This window comes from Phalaenopsis equestris, unplaced genomic scaffold, assembly GCF_001263595.1.
Source record: "Phalaenopsis equestris unplaced genomic scaffold, ASM126359v1 Scaffold000952, whole genome shotgun sequence".
In the NCBI taxonomy this organism is placed as follows: domain Eukaryota; kingdom Viridiplantae; phylum Streptophyta; class Magnoliopsida; order Asparagales; family Orchidaceae; genus Phalaenopsis; species Phalaenopsis equestris.
In genome coordinates, this window is record NW_018165391.1 from 62,769 (window position 1) to 81,200 (window position 18,432).

General features: G+C 33.8%; 1 protein-coding gene across 1 annotated transcript; it reads right to left on the reverse strand.

Moving 5' to 3' along the window:
* Positions 1–251: 251 nt before the first annotated feature.
* On the reverse strand, positions 252–18,084 carry LOC110032491 (floral homeotic protein AGAMOUS-like; the record flags this gene model as incomplete). Its single annotated transcript, XM_020736141.1, is given in 6 exon segments — positions 252–498; positions 595–764; positions 17,583–17,624; positions 17,708–17,749; positions 17,836–17,935; positions 18,023–18,084. Coding segments are annotated over 6 exon segments (420 nt in total), but the record flags the coding sequence as incomplete, so codon positions are not given.
* Positions 18,085–18,432: the final 348 nt, after the last annotated feature.

The window sequence follows — 18,432 nt, forward strand, 5'->3', positions numbered from 1 at the left end:
CCTATTCCCTGACTTCTCTATCCGGAACTTTCTAACTGCTCTACTCTCTCTCTCTCTTTCTCTCAGCTTTTACTCTCAAGGCGTTTATTTCCGAAAGACAATTTAAGATTCAAATTATAAACAAGTTTCTTTGGTATTTTTTTAAAACGTGACACTTGAATCACTACCTACCTTTAACCCGAAAGATATAAAAAAAAGTGTTGTTATAATAACAGAAAGTAGGACATATTACCAACCACAAATAACAGACAAAACGTAAACTTTAATTCATTAAAATACAACGTCGCAGTTTTAAATCTGCACACAGAAGAGCATAGTTCCGTATCGTACATAGCAGAGCGTAGAGTTTCGATAGATAGCTAACTTTGCAAGTCAAAGAGTTACATGAACTATAGTGGATAAATTTCTATTTCTGCCACTCCAACTCACTTCGGATTTGGTTTGCTTATCTCTTTCTGCAGCGCTTATCTGATCCAGGAATGTAGCGGCACTAACTAGCTGAATAAAATAGGATTGAAAGAAAAATTTTATGACATAATGTTCATATTTATTGATTTACATACTTTTACTAAAAAAGAAAATAATTATATATACCCTAATTGGAGGGCAGTCTGCTGTTGGAGAGAGTAGTGATGGCTGGGATCCATTAGATTCACTTGTAGAAAGTTTCTGGAATCAAACGGAGGCATGACCTCATACTCACTGCTGGTTGATGGCATCATGTTTATGTGTGGCTGCTGCTGTGTTCTTTCATTATCGGCTATCTGTATGGTTAGTGTACGATGCATATTACTATATCATATTTGAAAATTATTCTGTACGGTGAGTATATAATTAGGAAAAAAAAGGGCATCTATTCTCGATAATTAAATTTAATCTTCTAAATTTATCTTTTAGTTGCACTCATCCTCTATCACTGTTGATATCATTCAAATAATGTCCATTGAGGGTTGTATACACCAAAACTCCCGACATGAATCTCATAGATAACGAATGACTGAGAATACAAAGCTTCCCTTCGAGATAAAAGTAGATTTGCAATCCATTAAAGCATTGCACATTTGGAAGGTGATGAAATCCCTACCATAATCATACATTCACATAAAGCCCTATTTTGAACTATTAATTAATATATCCCTGAGTTTGATAGGGCTTTTGAATATGAGACGAAGGAAATAACTAGTTTGGCGAAACAATGAGTAGGACAGTAAACAAAGAAAAAAATAGAGTGGAAAAACAGAGAATCTCATTTTCTCAATTCAAGAAGAGCTAACAGGAAGAAAAAAGGGCTTATCAATTTTCGATCTCAAGAGTCATGCATTTACTTAAATAACCATTTTGTAGAGCAATCTGCTTCTTCGACTAGAGAAGAGATGTACATAGATGGATGACAGACAAGCAATGAAGGAGATGGAGTGTGAAATACGTAAATAGTAAAATTTGGTGTGAAATAGTAAATCTTAAAGTTTTAAGTGTTACCACGTAGACCACTTGCAAAGATGTCCGGTCACAATTAGTCGGTCGATCGGCATTGCTTCGACAGGAGCAATCGCCACACGATCGGTCGCCTCAGTCGACTGAGCGCGAGCATCTCAACCTACTGACAACCGTTTTATTCCGTTCAAATTTTAATGCAAATTTAGCATTAAATCAACACACTAATTGAATTAAGAACGGTTTTCATACAAACTGCTCTACTCTCTCTCCTCTTTCTCTTGGCTCTAATTCTCAAGGTGTGTATTTCCGAATGACAATTTAGGATTCCACATTTATAAATAAAATTCTTTGGTATTCTGTTAAAACTAAAGACACTTAAATCAGTACTTCCTATAACCTGAAAGATATTATAAATTTTGTTGTAATAACAGAGAAAAGCACATATTACCAACCACAAATAAGAGACAGAACATAAAGTTTGATTCATTAAAATACAACATCTTAGTTTTAAATATGTCTCACAGAAGAGCATAGTGCTATATCGTACATAACACAACGTAGAGTTTCTATAGATAACTAACATTGCATGTCAGGGTTTCATGAAATATGATGGAAAACTATCTAATGAAAGATGGTTGTAAACCCAGGGTTGAACCTCAAAGGAGATTAACTCCTATGATGAAAAAAGTGGTAAAAAAAGAAATTCTAATGTGGCTGGATGCTGAGATTATTTATCTAATTTCAGATAGTGCATGGGATAGTCTTATTCATTGTGTTCCTAGGAAAGAATGAGTGACTGTTGTCGTAAATGAAAAGAACAAATTAATTCCAAAAAAAACAAGTCAATGGATGGCAAATTTGTATTCACTATCGAAAATTAAACATCATCACTAGGAAGGATCACTTTCCTTTACCTTTCTTGGACCAAATGTTGGATAGACTGGCATGACACGAGTACTTTTGCTTTTTGGATGGATATTCTGGTTACCACCAAATACCTATTCCAAATACCACCAAATACCTATTGCTCCAGAGGATCAATAAAAGATTACATTTACAAGTCCATATAAGACTTTTGCTTTTAGAAGAATGTCCTTTGGTTTATATAACAAACATGCATCTTTTAAAAGGCGTATGATGTTTATTTTCTGTGACTTAGTTGAGAAAGGAATTGAAGTCTTTATGAATGTTTTCTCAATTTTCGGAACCTCTTTTGATTCATGCTTAGATCATTTAGCAAAGGTTCTTAAACGCTGTGAAGAAACAAATTTAGTTCTTAATTGGGAAAAATGGCAATTTAAGGTCACAGGAGGGAATATATTTGGACATAACAATTTTTAAAAATGATATGGAAGTTGATGAAACAAAAAATCAAATTATTGTTGAATTACAACCTCCTAATTCAGTAACTGTTGTAAGAAATTTTATAAGACATGTTGGATTTTATAGGAGGTATATTAAAGACTTTTCTAGAATTGCTAAAGCCTCTTTGACATCTTTAGAAAAATATAATAAGTTTGATTTTAATGATGATTATCTTAAAGCTTTCAATTTATTAGAGAAAGAGTTAATTATTGCCACCTATCATTGTTTCACCTGACTGGGAAAAAATGTTTGAATTAATGTATGGTGCAAATAATTACGCTATTGAAACCTTTTTAGGACGAAAATATGAAAAAAATTTTAAAGTTATATATTATGCCAGCAAAACTCTTAATGAAGCTCAAATTAATTACACAACAATTGAAAAAGAACTGTTGGCAATAGTATTTGTTTTTGATAAATTTATGTCATACTTACTCGGAGCTAATTGTATTGTGCATACTGATCATTCCACTATTAAATATCTTATGTCAAAAAAGGACGCGAAATCAAAATTAATCAGATGTGTCCTTTTGCAAGAATTTGATTTTAAAATAGTGGATAGGGATAATCAAATTGCTGATCATTTGTCAAGAATTGAACATGAAAAAGAAAAGAACAATGATGACAATATAAATGGAATTTTTCTCATGAACAACTCTATGTTTTTATTGAGTGGCATATACCATAGTATGCAGATATAATTAACTACTTAGTAATATTCTACCGTACGGACTAACAAGCCACCAGAAAAAGAAATTTGTGTATGATGTCAGGTTTTAATTTTGGGATGACGCTTATTTATTTAAGAAATGTCGTGACGCACTTATTCAAAGATGTGTACTAATTAATGAAACCTTTGAAATTATACAAAAATGTCATAAATCTGAATTTTTGAATAGATATGGCTGCATTTAAAATTTTACACTCTGGATTTTATTGGCCTACATTGTTTAAGAATGTTAATAATTATGTGAAAACTTGTGATCGATATCATAGAGTATTCAATATTTCTAAAAGAGATGAAATGCCCCTAAATTTTACTTTAGAAGTTGAAATTTTTTATGTTTGGGGTTTGAATTTTATGGAATCATTTGTACCATCTTCACGAAAGATTTATATCTTATTAGTTGTGGACTATGCGTCTAAATGAATTAAAACGATAGTCTTGCCTCATTGTTATGCTCCGAGTCTCGCAAAATTTTTAAACAAAAATATTTTTACTAGATTTGGAATGCCAAGAGTGATCATTACTGATGAAGGAAGTCACTTTAAGAATTTTAGAATGGACACATTACTTAGAAAATATGGAATCAAATATAGGATTACCACAGTTTATCACCCTCAGTGGATTAGCAGAAGTAATAAATCGTGAAATCAAAAGAATTTTAGAAAAAAATTGTGAATCATAAAAGAACTGATTAGTCTGATAGACATGATTCTGCATTATGAGCTTATATGATTGCTTATAAAATTTCTACAGGAATGTATCCATATAAACTCATATTTGGAAAAGCTTATCATTTATCGGTTGAGTTAAAGCACAAAGCTTATCGTGCGATAAAATAATTTAATTATATTCTAAAGGATACTGGAGAAAAATGATTATTGTAATTGAAAGAGCTCGAGAAAATTAGGAATGAATCTTATGAAAATGCTCAAATTTATAAAGAAAAGATGAAAATTTGGCTTGATCAAAAGATTTTAAGAAAGATTTTTGAGCCTTTACAAGCAGTTTTATTCTACAATACACGATTGAATTTATTTTCAAGAAAACTTAAGTCCAGGTGAATGAAGTCATTTATTGTGACAAGTTTATTCTTATGAGGCTGTAGAGATTAAAGATCCAAAAACTGGACATATGACCAAAGTAGATAGACATAGGTTGAAGCCATACATTGGCGAATACAAGCCCTACTATAAAGAGACTTTAATGTTGGATCTATCCGAGTAAAATATTTGGATATGTCAGGCCGATGACGTTAAACTAAACGCTTTGTGGGAGACAACCCATAATTATCGATATAATTTGATTTATGTTTGTATTGTGTAGTATCGTGACTATCCTTTACTTTTGTATAATTATTTTAACAATATTTAAGGTATTAATAATGAATGGAAATTGAAGAATTTTTATAATAGGTGAATCAATGTTCACTTGGATGCTGACGCCTAGGCGCAAACAATTGGCGCCTATGCGCCAGAGTCCTATGATGATGGCGCCTAGGCGCCATAAATCGACGCCTAGGTGCTGCAGCTTTTGGACATGATAAAATTGTTCCAAAGCAGATTTTCTTCATGTCTTCTCTATAAAAATGTCTAGCCCTCATCCCTTTTCTTCATTCCTTCAAAAATTTGACCAGAGAAGAGAGTTTAGAAAGGGTTGGAGATCTTACTTGCTTCTATAGAGAATAGAGAGAATGGAGTTGGAAATAAGTTTATGCATAATGATGCCCAAACTTATTTCAATGGATTCTTAGCGATAATTTTGGTGAAGGTGTCAAGCAAGTTGGGGAAGATTGAAGAGGAGCTTTCCAATATACACAATAAGTTGCATGAGATATATCACCAGTACGAGCACTTGGAGTGGTAGATGAAACTTGAATCCGATCACTTGGCTAGTTATCAAGATGCTCAGGTAGCCATGTATAGCAAGAATAAATTGATTGATGAAAAGGAGGCTATGGAATTTCCTCGCGCCCTTATCTTTTACACATTTGATCGCAGATATTTGACAGGTGAGAAGGGTGACGAGAATAAGATCAACGGGATTGATCGCTAGAATAAGATTTGTGTGTTTGTGCTTCGTGCTTGCTTGCTTTAGTAAAGAATGTGTTATGCGTGCTACTTTGGTGTGCTAGTTTGCTTGTGTTGATTTACTTAAAATTGTGTTTGTGTGTGATATTGTACTGTTATTTGAAAATTATCAATGAAGGTTATGTTTGTGTAAGCCCACTTGTTAGAATGTTGAAATTGATTTTGAATGGAAAATTGGAAACTAAAAGATGTTTGGGACATAATAAACACGAGATGTGGTGTTAAATTAATGAGAAATTTTGGTTTAAAAGGCTTAGTCTTGCTCTGTTACACTTAAAACCCAAGGAAAGAAAATTTTTGGGCTGACGCCTAGGCACCAGAACTTGTGCCTAAGCGCCAGACCACCAACACAGCTTGGCGCCTAGGAGTCAAAACCGTGCCTAGGCGCCTATTCTCCTGAATTGGCCAAAACTCAAATTTTCACAATTTAAGACGAACCCATGCCATTGTTTACGCCCAAGCTCCTTCTTCTTCCTATTTTTTGCGAAACCAGCCTAGGGTGCTTCATAGAGCGCAAATCTTCAAGTTTCTTGGCTCAAAAACACTGAATTTCATCTTCTCAAGGTTATATTGACATTTTGGCATAGTTATTTTGCAATTTCGCCATTGCTATTTTGCACATTGAGTAGACTAAAAATATGCAAAAATATTTGATTTAGTGGTGAAAAATCCATGGATCTAAGATTTGTTAGCTTGAGGAGGCTTGTAGGAAGCCTATTTTTTTTTATTTTGAAATTTGTTGCAATTTTTCTTTAAAATTATTTTAGATGGCTCCTAAGACAAAGAGAAGAAGAGGAAAAGAATCCTAAGACGGTGCCAAATTTATTAGTGTAAATGTGCAAATTCGTTACAACTAGCATTGTCAATTTGGTTCGTTGTTCGCGAACAGCTCATGTTCGGCTCGTTAAGCAACTCGTGTTCGGCTCATTCGGTAAGCTTAACAAGCCGAACATCGTTAAGAAGCTCGTGTTCAGCTCGTTCGCTAAGTTAACGTGTCGAACACGAACAAACATTTGTTCACTCGTGTTCGGCTCGAATTGGCTTGAAAAGAAAGAAATAAATAAATATAAACACACATATAATATATATTAATAAAACTAAATATTATAAATTGTAATTAATTAAAATTGTTTTAAATAAAAAAAATTTATCAAATTTTAAAAAATTAAATTCTATAAACTGTAATATATAACAAACTATTAATAAATATTAATTATATAAATTTTATATAATTATATAATATAAGTTATATATTTAATATAATATAATATATAAGTATAAAATTAAAAAAAACTCTACCTCGTTACTTCTAAGCCACGATAGCGATTCTCGAGTTCGACTGTCTCTCCTCTTCCAACTCTTCTCCTTCCTCTCAATCGTGAAAGGCGTTCGGCCGCTAGAGCTTAGGGTTTGGCATTTGTGATCGTTGCTCTCCTCCTCTTCCCAGTCAGCTCTTTCTCCTCTCAAAATCGTGAAAGAGTTTCGGCGGCGAGAGCTTAGGGTTTGTTCTTCCTCTTTCTCTTCCTCTTCCTCTTCCTCTTCCGAGACATCTTCCTCTCCCGATTCCTCCATTTTCGAGCCGGAAAATATTATTCAAGTCGAACACGAACGCACCCTTCACGAGCCATTTCGAACACGAGCCGATTTCAAACACGAGCCAGTATCGAACGGGCCGAACATGAGCTGACCCTGAGCTCGCTCAGGCTCGACATGTTTACAGCCCTAGTTACAACGAATTTGCTTCTTTGAGAAAATATCTTGAAGAGCGAAGTTTTTATCGACCTGGTGGAGCTATAGAGAATATTATTATGGCATGTCAACGGGAAAATTTTTGTTACTTTACTGTTGTTGTCATCATCGTTGTGGTTTGAGAATTTTATGCAAACTTACTTGAAGCAGTGATGACGAAGTGTATGTTCGAGGAAGAGTAGAGTTTACTACTGAGAGGATGAATGTGATATACGGTCTACCACTTGAGAATAATTGTTTCTATTCAGGGTTTATTCCATATGAGGAAGAGTTAGATCAGATCGTGGCATATTTGACTGATGGTCATGGAGCCCTGAAGATTTGAAATGATCGAAAGGTAAATTTTTCTTCTTCCAAGCTCAATGCCACTTCAAGGGCATGGCATTATTTTATTTCTGCTCACCTCCTTCCTTCGAATCATTTAAGTGAAGTGACTAGAGAAAGATTTATTTTAAATTATTGCATTCAAGAAAGAAAACCAGAAAGAAAACCTATAGATGTGGGTGCTCTTATTTATGATGCTATTAATACTTTTGCTAGAGCTAGTACGACTTCAAGTCTTGGATTTCCATCTTTGATATTTACTATTTGTAAAGACTCTGGAGTTAATTTTGAACATTGGGAAGAGCAGTTGAAGCCACTTAAGCCAATTGGAAAGGTTAAAGTTGATATATATGGATGACATAAAGATAGAGTTCAAGGTGCACATTCAACTTCTACCTCTAGGCCTTCTACTTCTAGACCTTCTACTTCTATTGCTACTGAGCCTCCATCTAGATACTAGGATGTATTGAGTGAAAGATATTTGGAACTCCATAATGATATGTTCTTAATAAAGTGTCGTATGGAAAAAATGGAAAACAAGTTTGATCATATGTCAGATTTTGTTAGAAGGAAGAGTGACTATGATGCTGATTATGATGAGGCAATGGTAAAATTCATGAAGGAAGACCATACAGTTGAATTTTGTGCATGTTCTAGATTTACACCATTTGAGAGTCGCAGATCTATGGATGAAGATATTCCCTTTGATTCTAATGATGATGAGGAGGAAGAGGATTAAATTTGTTCCCTATACTGTAGTAGTTTTGGTTTCTAGATCTATCTTATGTTGGACTGTTTATGTATGTTTTGTTGCTCTATATTTTTATTTTCATTGCTACTTTTGATACTCTTTTCCTAAGAACTAGATATGTGTTATAGTAGTTCTTTTACATTCCAAATTTTCATGTTATATCTGTTTTTAATTTAAATTGTCTACTACTCAACACATTTTTTTTATTGTACCTATGCTGCTCTCCTGCTTAAAAATTTTAAAATTTTCTCTTTCTTCATGCTTATTATAAATTTAACTGTCAAAACTAATTTGAAATTTAAGTTTTGGGGAAGGGATAAAATTTTAAAAACTAAACCTTATTTGTCCTAAGTAAAATATATTTTCAAAAATTATTTTAATAAACATATGGTATGATAAGATAACTTGGGATAACTATATTTTTTATTCTATAAATAATTCAGTAATCTTAAGTAAATTTTTTGTTAATAATAAGATTAATTTTGGATTTGAGATATTTAGTATAAGAGTATAAAATTTTGTTTTTCCTATTTAAAATAAAGAAATTTGTATTTTTGGAAATATTAAAGATCTTGGATTTATATTTGAAATGAAAGAATTGAGACTTTATGAAAACTCTTTTTCAAGTCTAAAACACATTTTTCAAGTAAGGAAATGTGAAAAAATTGTAACTTTGAAAAGAGGATGCTAGAGTTCAAAATCATTACAGGTTATTCAGATATAGTAATTCTCACGTGACATGAAAAAAAGATGAGAATGAAAATGATTCTGAAAGAAAAAAAAAAAAAAAAAGAGAAAAGCAAAAAAGAAAAATAAATTTAAGGCGAAGCTTGAGGAGATGCCTAATCAAAAATTGGTTTCACTTAAATCATCTCAAAGAAAGAGACTTAATTACATTTCTAAGCATATTTATGAAGGATTAGTATCATTACTAGTAAAGTTCCCATGATATTCTTTTTCATGTAATTTTTCTAAGTCTCTTTAATATGAAGAATTACAATTATTCTTGAAATAAATATGGAATCAGAATTCTTAAACTTGACTCCGAAATCTTTTTACATTCTAGTTTTAACCTATGTTATTAAAAATTTTTCTAAAAACTCACTATTACATTTATAAATCATAAGCTATAGAAATCTTCAGGTAAAACTAACTTCCATAAGTTATACCTTTTACATATAGTAAGAAAGTTTAAGGATAATGGATGTTTAAGTTTGGGGAATCGGTCCACCTTAAAATTATTTATTTTTTATGCACATTTTATGCTCAATTTTTTAGGATATTATGCTTTAATGAATGTTATTTTTATGTTTTTGGTTGCATGTGCAAGAAGAATAGTTTAAAAGTAAAAGGAGCCAAAATACATAAAAAAAGAGCAAAATGGGCTAAATTAAAGAAAATTGCCAAAATAGCCGAACTGGCGCCTAGGCGCCATATACAGAATTGGTTGGCACCTAGGCGCGACAGTTGGGCGCCTAGGCGTCACGATTACTTTCTAGAAGATTCATTGATTGAGACCTAATTTTGAAGAGATGTCTGAAACAATCCTTGGTCATTTTTGAAGCTCTATAAATATGGATTAATTCCAAAGGGTTAGAGGATCAGATTTAGAGAGTCTCATAAGTATAAGTGTGTTCAGTGTGTGAGAAGTTTTCTTTGTGAGTCTTTGTTATTCCTTGTAAGTGTTGTTGGAGTAAGAGAAGTTAGAGAACTTCAAAGGAGTGCTTGGGGGAATATTCTAGATAATTATTTGTATCTTTGTCCTTAAGTTGTGTACTTTGGATTGGAGTTTTATAAATATGTTTTGTTTTGTTATCCACATGCTTCGTGAGTAGTGTTCTTTTCTTTCTCCTTGCAATATGAAGTAATTAAGTAAGTGATTTTTTTATTTTTGTTTAGAACTTATTTTATTCCTAAAATTTGGGCTATTTTTGTACCGGTTTTTTATTTACTTTACAAATTGACCACTTGTATTGTTAAAACCTATTGAGGAACTTATAGACCCAAAAGGGCTAAGATTTCTTGACTTTAAGTATCACATTCTACCTTGGAAAGAGCAGTCGCGGTCGTCTAAAGGGGGTGAAAAAAAATAGGGAAATAATCTTTGTTGGTCGTAGAATTGATGCTTCTAGAGTGACAAACTCGATTCTTTTATCAATTTGGTCTAGAGATTGGAACTAAGGGTCACTGGTACGTCCTGTAGAGAGGGCAAAGTGGATAATCTAGAAGTGAGAGACTAGAACCTACCCAACACTAATATACATGCAGACGCCAACTTCAGATTAGTCAATGTTCTTTGCATAATTCGAAAGAAAGTAAGGAAATAAGTATGCTCCTGTTTTTCACAATACCACATTTAAGTTTCAAAACAAATTTTGAAATTCTTCACTGATTATGAATTATTGGCAAGGAGAAAGTCTCTTTATATATATTGTTTAAGTCATTACATTTACTTTTATTTGAATTTTGTAGAATTTATCAAACTTAAATTTCATCTTTAGATAATTGCTATATTTTTAAGTAAAATTTTCTTACAGTCAAAATTCTCTTATTTCATTTTATTGTTTACCTGTTGTCGGCTTCCTGGTGGGATCGATACTGGGGTTTTTAAGGAAAACTCTATATTGCTTGAAACGATACGTATACTTGCGTAGTACCCCCTAGTGAGAAAAATTTTTATTTAATCATATTACATTTTGTTCTCGCTAGCCGTTAAATATAATTTGGGTCAAGTTTTTGGCATATTAAGGAGCATAAATATCTGTGTAATTGTCAGTTGGGTCAGACCTCTAGGGATCCCAAAAGGGTATGCTGAAGTCTCCCTACCATCCCTCAAAAAGATTAAAAAGTAGAGTAAATCGCGGAAGGCAAAGAACAATCAGCCCTCCAAAGATCACTATTGCCTCAACTACACTAGATCCCGGGATCAGTAAAGATGTGGTTGAGGGCATCATGACCGAAAGCGGTACTCTGACAAATGATCGTTACGAACGACCACATGTTTACCAGAATATTGAAGGTTTTACACCCCTCAATGTGTCAATGGACAAAATAGTCTAAGCCATCCAAAAAAAGGACTACTTTAAAACGGTCCAACCACTGAAGGTAACCCCGACCTAATAAGATCAAAAGAGACATTGTCAGTACCTCTGTGACCACGGTCACGATACGAAGAAATGTCATCACTTTTAAAATTTTATAGAGATGCTTATCCGCGCCAGAAAGCTTAAAGAGATTGTCGCAGTCGATGTGCACATGCAGTGGCAGGGTAAAGCTCCAGCAGGAGAGCCAGCAAATGTGCTTTTTGAGGCAAGTGAGATCCATGTAGTAGAGATAATCCCAACCATCTTTGGGTGAGGACCCCGACCCCTCCGGCTTGAAGAGACAATATTCGAGAGTGGTATGCACTGCTGTTCTATATACATGTAGCTGTTTATCAATTATCTTTATAGATGCAGAACTCCTACCGAAGGGGAACAACCACAATGAAGCAATTGTCATCACGAAGCTAATCAAAAACTAACATGTGGGTAGTATTTATGCTAATACTGATAGTTTGATCAATATCCTATTTAAAATGTTGTTTGATAAGATCAGTCTGAACACCAATCAGTTGAGAGTGATGACCGGTCCGTTGTTCAGATTCATTAGGGAAAGGAACGAGGCACTGGGCCTATCGCCCTAGCCATTTCTTAGAGGAAAACCAGGGAAGCAATAAAATAGCACGAAGGATTTTCTCTTGGTGGAATCTCCACTGACCTAAAATGCTATCTTCGAACATCTACTCTTGAACAACTACAAAACAATGATTTCCACCTACCATGTGGTCAAATTTTTTACACGAAGAGGAGGTGATCAAGCTCCGAGGGAACTTAGAGTAATCTATAAGCTTCTATTTACAAGCAGACTCGAATGTTGATCATGGACTACTTGATCCAGATCCAGAGGGAGGAGGGTTACGAGACTGGTGAGGTTGTCCTCTAGGTACCTGTGTTCGATGAAGAACCCAGTAAGATCTTCCTAATCAATGAAATTTTTGATGTCAAACTTAAGGATCAGCTAATACAGATACCTCAAGAGCACTAGGAAGTGTTTGCTTGGACTACAGTGGAGATGCCCGACTTTTCAATCCACACTGTGTGCCAGTAGCTAAACATCAGCCCCTACTCTCGGTCAGTCCAACAAAAATTTAATCGAACGCTAGAACTCTGGCCTAACCGATGGCTGTAGAGGTGCAAAAGATGCTAGACGCTAGCTACATCCGTGAAGTCTGATTACCCAACTTGGCTCTCAAATGTCATAATGGTCAAGAAAACCAATGGCAAGTTGTGGATGTTCTTGAACTTCACCATCCTCAATGTCGTTTTCTTGAAGGTCACCTACCCCCTGTTGATGATTAACACCTTGGTGGATGCAATGGTCGGATACTCGGTAATGAGTTTCCGAGACTGGTGAGGTTGTCCTCTAGGTACCTGTGTTTGATGAAGAACCCAGTAAGATCTTCCTAATCAATGAAATTTTTGATGTCAAACTTAAGGATCAGCTAATACAGATACCTCAAGAGCACTAGGAAGTGTTTGCTTGGACTACAGTGGAGATGCCCGACTTTTCAATCCACACTGTGTGCCAGTAGCTAAACATCAGCCCCTACTCTCGGTCAGTCCAACAAAAATTTAATCGAACGCTAGAACTCTGGCCTAACCGATGGCTGTAGAGGTGCAAAAGATGCTAGACGCTAGCTACATCCGTGAAGTCTGATTACCCAACTTGGCTCTCAAATGTCATAATGGTCAAGAAAACCAATGGCAAGTTGTGGATGTTCTTGAACTTCACCATCCTCAATGTCGTTTTCTTGAAGGTCACCTACCCCCTGTTGATGATTAACACCTTGGTGGATGCAATGGTCGGATACTCGGTAATGAGTTTCCCTGAAGCTTACTCTGGCTACCACTAGAAAAAAATGCACCAAACTAATGCATAAAAAATGAAATTTATTACTGCACAAGGTATATTTTGTTTTAATGTAATGCTCTTTGAGCTTAAGAATGCTGGAGCAACCTATCAGTGTCAATTTGAAAAATTTCCTTAGTGTCACCCCACTACTGCAGCGCCCGAAGCAGGCAAAAGGGCTATCACTGTATCTCAGATTTGGACGAGAGCTATAAGCTTAATTCTAGTCCACGAAGAGGCGGGAAAACAATATCCAGTCTACTACACGAGTTGAGTGCTTCATGGTGCCGAATCTAGGTACTCAATTATAGAAAAACTAACCTTCGCTTTGATTATCTCAGCTCTTAAGGTCCGACTGTATTTCCAGATGCATCTAATTTGGGTCATCACAAACCATCCATTAAAATCTATGCTCATACAGCCGGAGCACTCCACTCAATTACAAAAGTGGATGGTAAAGCTTAATGAGTTCTACATCACCTACATTCATCATACGGTAGTTAATGCCCAAGTAATCGTAGACTTTCTAGCTGACTTCTCCATGATAGAGGAGCAAGATGAAGGAATTATCACTGATGACAGGACCTAGACTTGTACACCAATGGAGCCTCCAAGCAAGCAACACCAGGGCTTGGGGTGTCTCTGAGCATCTCGGTTGGAGAAAAACTCTATCAGTCAATCTCTGTGGAATTCAACATTACTAATAATTAGGCTGAGTATCAAGCGCTGATCGCCTAATAATATAGCATAGATCTTATACTACATAAGAGCTTTAAATTAATGTCGACATTATGTGTTGGAAGTTTTGACTCTTACATTTGCGTCGGATTTTGTGACTGATTTGTGTCGAACATAAATTTATTTATTTGCATTGTAACTTGCGTTGGGCTTACGTCTGAATATTTGGCACAAGCAACGACGAAATTGACGATGTTGTTGCAATGCTTTATGTGTCGGATTTGGGTAAAAAAAAATCAACACAAAAGTTTTACTTAAAATCGCCTAAAAAATTGCATACAAAGTAAACAGTAAATCTGACATAATAGACCTAAAAAACTCATCCCAGACTTCCAATTCATTTTCTTCTTTGCTCGTTCGTCTCCTCTCCTCCCTCCGGCAACAACCTAAGCCCTAGCATCTCCTCTGCTCCCTTTCGCCGTTGTCGGTCATCGGCCACCGCACCTCCCTGTCGTCGGTCGTCATAGCTTCCTCCCACCACTGAAACCCTATCGTGATCACAACTCGTTGCTGCTTGTGCGATGATCAAGCAAGGTAACTTCGGTCATTTTTCCCTTTTCTAAATTTCGGCATGTATGTAACATTTTAAGTTTAGGTGTTAAGAATATATGATATGTATGTAAAATTTTGAAGTTTAGGTGTTAGGAATGTATATGCATAATTTTAAGTGTTAGCTATGAGATAGTTCTAGAGGATGGTCGCAATATGTCTTATAACTGAAAAAAATGGCTTTAATTATTTCTTACTTATTGCAAAATTAACACCATTATTTTTTGCAACTCACAATTGTTATAATGGAACTCTTTAATACTAATATTTTTGAATAATATATAAAATATAATTTTGAGAATAATTAAAGAAGTATGGTTAATATAAGTTTAAGCCACATTTTCTATTGAACTTAAGGATTTCTTAAACAAAAGGTTGATACAACATGTAACGTGGAGCTTCTTTGGTCATTAGATGACTCAAGCGTGGAGCTTCTTTGGTCATTAGATGACTCAAATTGGTAGAGATTATCTCTTTATTTAATAAATTCAATCATGTTTCTCATGCTTTGTTCTAATGATATACAATGTGAAGGGTAAAAAAGCATTGTGTTTTGAATAAGTAGTTTGCTTTTGGATAGATAACACGTTGGTGATAATTTAGATTTATAGAGGATATTTTGTATGTGAGGGTTTTATTTATAATTATGCTTCTTTGGCCAGTAATGGTCAGCAATGATCCATTTTATTGCAAGACAAGAAGTGTATAAAATAAAATTGTGTGAAAGTTAATTGTATGGCGTGTGGCTCTTAAATCAATAATCCAAAAGCTAGAAATTGATATCTCTGAAATTTTGAATGCATGAGAAGTGGACATAATGCTTGAGAATGCAAGAGAATAATTATCTGACATTGGAGTCTATTGTTGGTTTTTTAGTATTATTTTCTTTCATATATATTACGTATGCTTGTCTATTATTTTGCTTGCTCTTATTATAATTTTTTTAGTCTTTGCTTGATGATTGCTTTGAAGTTTCCAACATGTTTTTTTCACAATTTAACTTTTTTGAAAAATGTCGCCATAAATAATCTCTGTTGAACATTTTTGTTGGATGTGGCTGCTAGGTATCTTCAAGAGAAGAGCCTTTTGAATCAGTGTGTTTGATATCAATAGCTTTTCATATTAAGATCAAATCTTCCATTGCCCTTTTGGTAACCATCACTTCTTGTTCTCTTCTTCCATTTAAGTAACGGAAAGGGAAAGATAAAGCTTCCTTTCAAAAAAATTTTATACTTACGACATTGAACGCAACAATTTTTTTCACTTTAAACTTGGCTTTAATTCAACAAGAAAAACCCATTAAAAATATCAAAAAATCAAATTTAATTCATGAGGCCTTAGGGCCGGGGCAAGAAGACAATGACACCCGTGTAGGAGGAGGAGGATACAGATGATGTGTAGTTTTTTTTTCTCTGTCATCCGTGCTACATCTACATTAATGCTAGTAGATCTATGATATTTTTTGACGTAAATGAGACGGTAATCCGGCACTAATATTTATCGTCCAATACTTTCAAATGCAAATTTTGACACACGTTCCGTCTAAAAAAATCAGACGTTAATACACCACAACAACTGACGCAAATTATTTCTGTTGGAATATGCCGATGTAAATTGGACGAAAATAATATCACCGAACCCTAAATTAATATCAGAAAAAAATCAGAAAAAAATCAGATGCAAATCCGACAATAACCCTTAAATATCGTCATATTTACATCCGATTTGCATCTGATCTGTCCAACACAAATGTGCTTAATTCCTATAATGTTAGGATGGATATTGCTGTTAATAATAAACAAACACTTGAATTGGCTGTCTCATTATCTAAGGCAAAGCCAATATTTATCAATCAATTTTTGACATCATGTTTCATCTTGTTCAATTCATTAATTGATGTAAAGGCTAGTTGCTAATGAATTTACTCATGTTCATCAGATAATTTTTTTCATACTTTCTGTCAAATTTCAAAACTCACCTAATCACGAATTTACAATATGTAGATAGTATATATTACTTTGTTGAAAAGGCTTTTTAGAAAAGGAATATCAATTTCGTACACTAACTCCTAAATTATTCATGAATTTGTAGATGCTGAGAATCCTGAATTTGTTATTGATAGAAAGTCAACTTTAGGGAGTTATAATTTTTTTAGAGATAAGTTAGTCACATATAAAACATTGATTACATTTTATAAGCACATCAAGTGTTAAAAAAAAAAGAGGAGAGAATAATAGCCTATTTTGTGTGTAAAGAGAATTTGGTTTAGTAGGAATTTGAATTTCTAGCAATTAAGGTTTTTTTTTTAATGATTGAACAAAGGGACATGTATTGTGGCAATTGTGCTATAATTTACATCAACAACATTCTTGTCTCAAAAAAAAATCAAAGACATCAAATTAATTGTCATTTTAGGCCTGATATCATTGCTAAAGCTCTAAGTTTCTTCATCTTATCATTTAAATGACAAGTTAAAGCTTAAATAAGTATTTATGAGTGTGTGTGCGCGCGCGCGTTTATATTTTCCTTCTTAAGCTGAGAATGTCAATAAGCTATGTATGAAATTTTTTTGCCTAAAGTTTGTATTTTTGTGGCAGAATTGACAATATGAAAAAAAAAAGTGTTTTCATGTCAATCACTCAAAATAATGAATATAACATTTTAAGCACTCCAACTTTAAATATAACATGTTAACCATGTTTTCATTGCAATCACTGTTTTTAACCCACTAGTTAAAGATTTGAATGAAAGGTTTGAGTGATTAAAATATTATATTTAAAGTTTGTGTGGTTAAAATATTATATTTAATATTTTAGGTGGATGTAATGAAAAAATAATAATAAAAAAAAACTACTCCTTGAATAAGAATAGTAACGCGTTTTTAATGCTGAAACAGAAGACAAACCTTATTTCTGAGGTACATGTTGTCGTTTTGCAGTTCCATCTCCTGAACAAAATGAGCAAATAATTCATAATAACAGAAACATTAAGTGATTGCAGTGAAAATATAACCATGGCGCTTGGCGTTACCCTTTTCTGCATGTACTCTATCTCAGCATAAAGCAATTCATTCTGAAAGCACATGTAAGTTAAAAAATTCAATAAAAGAAAATTTGAATATAATATCTAATTACTTCATAAATTATCATGCGCTTAACCTTTTTAGATCTGATTTTATTGATGCCTTTCTCCAGTCTTGTTTCAAGTTGCTTGAGGTCCCTTAAGCTCATGGTGCTAAGTGCCTCACCCATCAGATTCCTGCAGAGATTGAGAATTCTTGAACCTATGGACTTTATGATGCAGGAGAGAAGAAAAAAAAAGAGAGTTTTTTCAACTGTGTTTCACCTGTTTGAGTTTTGTAAGTTGGTGATTTGCTGACGAAGCTTGGAGGCTTCTTGCAGGTAATACTACAAGGTATAAACGAACTAACGTTAGTTAGAGACCTCAAATACACAAAGATTGAAGACATTTTTTCATCTCCTTTCTAAAAATTCATTTACTCCATACATACAATATTTCACTCGGAAAAATAAATATGATGACAGGTTTAAATATAATAACTAAATGTTTTACTTATAATGGTTCTCCTTTTATCAAATAATTAATTAAATATTTGGAATAAGTTTCTACCCATTTTTTAAAAAGTTAACACAGTATTGGTTCAAATCTTTATCCTGATTTAAGCGTCAAATATTTTTTTATGCTCAAAATGAGAGTATAATAAGATAAAACAAGAGAAGTTCTGCATTATTTTT